Source organism: Pelodiscus sinensis, chromosome 18, assembly GCF_049634645.1.
Source record: "Pelodiscus sinensis isolate JC-2024 chromosome 18, ASM4963464v1, whole genome shotgun sequence".
Classification (NCBI taxonomy): domain Eukaryota; kingdom Metazoa; phylum Chordata; order Testudines; family Trionychidae; genus Pelodiscus; species Pelodiscus sinensis.
Window position 1 is genome coordinate 12,065,869 of NC_134728.1, and position 6,000 is coordinate 12,071,868.

Below are 6,000 nucleotides of genomic sequence, written 5' to 3' on the forward strand. Positions count from 1 at the left end.
GGAAAAAAGGCTTCTTCCTCATAGAAAGACAGAGGAAGTGGGTCTGGCCCACGAAAGCTCATCATCTAATAAACCATCTTGTTAGTCTTTAAAGTGCTACATTGTCCTGCATTTTGCTTCAACTACCCCAGACTAACACGGCTACATTTCTATCTCTGTTCTTTCAATTTTCTTACGAAACAACACAATTGCAGTGTGGACATAATTCACATTTTTTTCAGAAAAACAGCAGTTTTTCCGAAAAAACTCTGTAGCGTAGACCTAGCCTTAGAGAGGAAAGGTGAAAAAGGTCATATCTGTTATTGGACCAATTTCTGTTGATGAGAGAGAAAAGCTTTTCAGGAATACAGATAAAAGCAGACCCAAAAGCTTGTTTCTTTCACCACCAGCAATTGGTCCAATAACAGATATTACCTCACCCACCTTGTATCTCTATATCTCCCATGACATTCTCATACCCCTGCAGCTTTGCAGGAGCCCCAGGCATTTAGCAGGGCTAAGGCCAGGGGCTATAATTACTCCTTCTGTCCACCAATGCCTGCAGGGGAACCTGCTTCGCAGGTAGCGTCTCTGCCTCCCCTCTAGCCATTTCCCCTATTGGAGGAAGATGGGGAAGGCTCATGCAGCAGGAGGTCTTCTAGCTGATACAGAAGGTGAGTGGGTTCAATATAGACACCAGGCTCCAGATGGCAGCCACTTGTCTCCTTTATCCTCCACTCCCCAGGACACTCCAGCCACACAACTGACCCTGAATGGTATCCAGCTAGCATTCCCCCAACCTGTACCATGCATCCCCTGATTCTAACAACTCCAGTCCCCCACTAACTCATGTCTCTTTTAGCACCCACACAACCTAACTTCCATCCAAACCAGCTATTAAGTTCTAGGCACCTCCATGACCTGCCACTGCCACTGCTTGGGACACAGTGTGCTGATCATAAGCTAAAGTTTATGCTTATAAATGAATATTTGAAAATGTTCACATTAACTTATTAATTTGCATAAAACTTTACATTCAGCTGCATAAAACTTGACAGCTCTGCTAACATTAGAAATCAGTGCTCACACTGAATGCCACAAGTGCTACATTGCTACACTGGGCAGCGTTGCTGGACTTCATAGAGGTTTTTTAATACAAACATTGAAAGCCTGATTTTACCACTCCATTATGCATGTTTTACACTGGTGTAACTCTGTAGACTTAAGTGGAAAGTCACCAGTTTTTACACCCCTGACTTTAATATCTGGACGATTATACAGTGGAAGTACTTGTTATTGTCACTGGCAAAGATTGGTCTGTTGGAATCCTGACTCATTTCTGTAAATTATCCTTTACTCTGAAATTAGAACCATATAATTGATTTACTGGCGAAATTCAATCTTTCAAAAATAAGGGTTTGACCCTGAAAATCCACAATGAAGAGCCCCATTGAGCTCAGTAGGATTACTTGTGTGAGTGATGATTGTGGGATCAGGCTTTATTCAAACTATTTGACTATTCAGTTACAGGTTATTTTTGTAACTGAAGCTTTTAAACATTTATCCTTGTTTTAAAATGCCAATAGATGCAGACTCAAATGCTGACAAAAAATAAAACAGTCTGGTTTAATATTCCTAAGTATGAAGCTAAAATTCATCTAACCACTGAGGACTTCAGATTAGTAGATATTTGAATGTATTTAGTTGAAAATAATATATAATCTCAAAATTTTAAAAGTGTAGGATGAAATGAGAACATTAAAATTTTTTATCCTAAACGACTAGTTACTCAATGTAAATAAAGCGTAATTTAGGTGTTTATACTGAAATCGTACACTTCCTAAAAGCATGCAAAAAATCGTTTGATTTTTAGAAATACAAACGTCCATTCTAAGCATTTCCTCCATTTGCAGCTCTTTACACATAATTAATATTACACTACTGTCTCTTATAACTGAACCAACTATGCATGTACTCAGTTTTGATTTGCCACACCACGCATGGGTCCTTCTGAACTTATCTGAATGGGCCAGGGTCAGTGTGCAGCCAGACCTCAAACCTGGGACCAAAAGGAGGATCCCACATGCAGCAGAGGCCAAAGACACTGTCACACATTACTGACGACCAGTGAGCTAAGGGCTCTGCACATCAGATATGAGGGCCACAAATGGGTGTGGTAAGCTCTGCATCCCTAAGAAGGCTGCTATATTTAAAGAAAAAGACTAAACCCTATTCAATCCACACTTCCTAAATCATAGTGTAGATGTGGCTTTAGAATAAATTTGACTTCTTGTTTCAGCAGATCAGAGATAGGACACAGGAGCCAAGGATCAGAAGTAGAGGCTGTAAGATCAGTGTTACTCCTTCCTGGAGTTTTTCTGTTAATCCATCTAGGTACCTGCTCCTCCTGTGCAATCCCCACCCAGTCTGAGTTCTATCATGTGAGGAATCACACTGCAAACATTAAAAAGGCATAACAAAAAAAGACACTGTACTTCACAGAGAATTAAGTGCTGCGTATAGTTAACATCAACTCCAGGCAAGCATCAGATACTCTGTTAAATTTATCAGCAGGCACAACCCTACACAGACAATGCATGTTGTAAGATGTCCCCCACCACTCTGTTAATACTTTGTCAGTACCTACACAAAGTGATAAAACAGAGATGTTTGTGAAAGGAAAAACGACAGTGAGGCACAGTATGGAGAAAAGTAGTAGAGATTAAAATTATGTGGAACTTCAGGATGTACATATGTCAGCAACATGGACAGTGTGCAGCTATGTACAGAAAAGGAAGTAAAAAAATTCTACCTCAACACATCTGGTCCCTGAGTGCATCTTAAGTTCTTTCTGCTTGTTTTAGTGACAACTGAGATTTTACTATACATACACTTCTGTTAGCTCTGCAAACCTAATGCAGTTGGGGATTCTATTCTAGTGCATGCACCAACAGGTTTGTTAACTAATGGCTTGATTCTGCCTTTGATTGCCCTTCCTCATATGATAGTCTCTCAATGGGATGACTCACATGAGTTCTTTGCATTGGAGGAAGTCTTTAAATCCAGCACCAAGTTCCAAAATGAGGATCTCAACTTACTTCTGAAGAAGCATGAGCCAAAAAGAATTCCACTTGACCCAGACCCCAGACTGAGTTGACAGGGCTGGCACTGAGAAAAGCCATCTTTTTCCTGGTTAACTCAGCATATTTGCCTTGGGGTCACCGAGAAACAACAAAAATGGAATCTCCAGAGAGTCACTTTTCAGAACAGAACTTTAATATTTTTCTCTGTAAACTGATACAATGTCCTATATCACTGGGCTACAAATAATACATGGAAGGGGTTGTTATGTAGAATCTGACTATGGTAATACCTATTGAATGCTAGGAACTTTCTGAGGGCAGTCCCCAAGAGTTTGCAATCTAAAAATATGGCTGCTGCCATTGTGCCTGCCTTGCACTGAAATATTAGCTCCCTAGACAAGAGCTGCTATATGGCACACATTCACATGCTCTGCAGTCAGGAGCTTTGTAACTGGCGAGACAGCAGCTGGGGAAGTCATGCCGGGGAAGGTGGCAGCAAGAACCTGGTGCATGGCTCCCCATTGCCTCTCCATCTTCTGGGCAGTGCGCCCCAACCCCCAAAGCACCCCATCCCTTCAACTGTGGTTTCCAAGGGTCATTCTACTGCCCTTCTGTACCATTCCCAGGAGGGAAAGGGACAGCACCCACTGCCCCTTACTCACTTTGGTGAACTGGCTCCTAGCTCCCCCAGAAAAGGAATCTCCTTCCTCTTCAGGGACACAACATCTCCTCCAGGTCTGAAGGAGACTCACTCACTCTGGGGGCCTGATCCTAGTACCGACTTCACAGCAGGCTCACTCTGGTTATCTGACCCTCTATCCCCACCAACTGGGCAGGTCTCCTCTTCTCATTCCCTTCTTTTGCTTGTCCTACAGGGCTTGGGGGATTGAGCAGGGACTCCCCAGCTATGGCCCCCATGCCACAAGGACTCTGGACAGTCCCATTTGAACTCTCCAGCCCAGGGCCAGCTTCCCGGGGATTACTGGAACTCCAGGTGCTCTTCCTGCTGCCATCCCCAGGGGTTTCTCCCCACAGCCCTCTCGGGGGGGGGTCCTCCCCCCTTGTCCTCAGAGGCCTGCTGCTCCCCCATCCCAGGCGTCTCTCTGAGGTGCTGCTCTCCCATCTCTGGGGTGTCTCTCCCCCCTCCCCCGCCTTCACAGGTGTGTAGCTCCCCCAACCCCAGGGTCTCTCTGAGGTGCTACCCCCCATCCCCGCGGGTCTCTCCCCCAGCCCCGCCCGGCCGAGCCCGCGGCACTCACTCGGGGGTGTTGATCCAGATGATGTCCAGGTGGCAGTAGTACACGCACTCTTTGTCCTTGTAGGTGTGGCAAGTGCACCGCTTGGCTCTGCGGCGCGGCGCTCCCGCAGCCGGGCCATCTGCCTTCCCGCCTCGGCCGGCCTCGACGCCGGCCAGCAGCCCCCCTGCGGCGGCCCAGCCCGGGCTCTCGGCACCGGCCCGCTCCCGGAGCGCGGGAGACCTCGGGCCCCTGGCGCTGCCGCTGTCCGACAGGGGCCGGGGGCGAGGCACGGGCAGCGAGAACCCTGCAGGGCGGGAAGAGGAGAGAGGCTGAGGCGCGGAGGGGCAGCCGCTGGAGACCCGTCCTCCCCTCCCCCCTCCCCCAGCCCGGCTTGGGGGTCCCTTCCCCTCGGCTCTGCCCCCACCCCGGCGAGGGGCTTGTCCTTGCCACTAGCGCCCCCCGCCCCCTTATCGCTGGATTTATTTTGCGGGGTGGCGCGGGGCTGAGTCGGGCTTGAATCCTGGCGCAAGGTAGGTGCCGAGGCAGCTCCCAGGCTGGCCACTCATTCCTGCCGGCTTTGGGGTCCCCCCGCGGGGGCAGCGAGCACAGCAGGAGCCGTGGGCGGCGGCACGAATGCCCAGGGACCAAGGCACGGGGTTAGGTTGGAGCCTCAGGGCAGGGTTAGCGGGAAGAGGCCCTGTTGTTAGAGCAGTTTCGTCTCTTTCGGGCAACGCTCCTTCTACATTCGTTGCTCTTTCCGGCTTCCAAACGCCACCTCAGTCTAGCTCCTGATTTGGGTGCCTACTGGCTGCCCAAGCACCAAGCTGCTTTGGGACACGGTACTGCAGCCCCAGCTCTGTGCGCCAGAGCCACCAACAAATCCCCCTTTACCTGCGCTCGATGTCACTGTAAGTCCAAAGAGTAACAGGAATCCCAGCTCCATGAAATCCAAATGGCAAGCTTGTCAACGGCCGGCAAAGCTGAGGGGTGGGGGGAATGACTTTGTTCCAGGAGCAATCACTCCAGGCTGGAGGCAGGGGAAAATCCTAGGTCTCGCGGCAAACTCTGCTGCCTACAATTAGTTCCCACACGGAGGTGTGTTCGGTGCTTCTGGCTTGTTAGGGGTTTTTTCTCTCCCACCCCGTGCAGATTTAAATCCTGAAGGGCAGAGGGTTGTCAAAAGAGGAAAAGATCCATTGCTGCACTTTTCCCACACCCCCCCCCAATCCGATCAGAAACTGGAGCTGTTGTTTTAAAGCTGCAGTTGCCTCCCACAAGAGGACAGCTGACTGCTCAGTGTGAGTGTATGTTGAGGGTTGCTGTCACTTACCCCCTTGTGGTTTCCCAGGGCTTGCAGCCTTGAACAGGTAGAGAAAGGGAGGAGGCACAAACTGCTCCCTGAGCATTCCTTTCACCCCTCCCCCATGTTCTTAACTAGCTATGTGACTCTTAATCCATCACTTTTGAAAGAGCTGGTCCTCTTGTGTAGGGGCATGGTTTCAGAGGGGTCAGTTGTTTTTTATGGTCAAAGCACTATATTGTGACTCAGATTTGTGGTGTTTTTTGTTTCTGCCACTGACTTCCTGTATGACCTTGGGGAAATCATTTAGGCCCCAGATCCACCAAGTACTTAAGCTCCTATACCTTGGATTTAAGCAACTAAATCGGGACCCATGATGTCCACAAAACTCCCTTTGAAC

The 6,000-nt window shown here is 48.6% G+C and overlaps 1 protein-coding gene across 4 annotated transcripts in view; it reads right to left on the reverse strand.

The window, feature by feature from the left end:
• EDN3 (endothelin 3) overlaps positions 1–5,569 on the reverse strand; it is a 148,569-nt gene extending 143,000 nt beyond the window's left edge. For 3 of the 4 annotated variants that reach the window (XM_075901121.1, XM_075901119.1, XM_075901120.1), the window contains exons 1-2: positions 5,192–5,569; positions 4,322–4,604 (exon numbers count right to left, since the gene is read on the reverse strand). In XM_075901121.1, the coding sequence (XP_075757236.1) occupies positions 4,322–4,604; positions 5,192–5,243 (335 nt within the window). In that variant the 5' untranslated portion in view covers positions 5,244–5,569. The remainder of the gene's footprint in view (positions 1–4,321; positions 4,605–5,191) is intronic. The other variant, XM_075901118.1, reaches the window with a different exon arrangement.
• Positions 5,570–6,000: the final 431 nt, after the last annotated feature.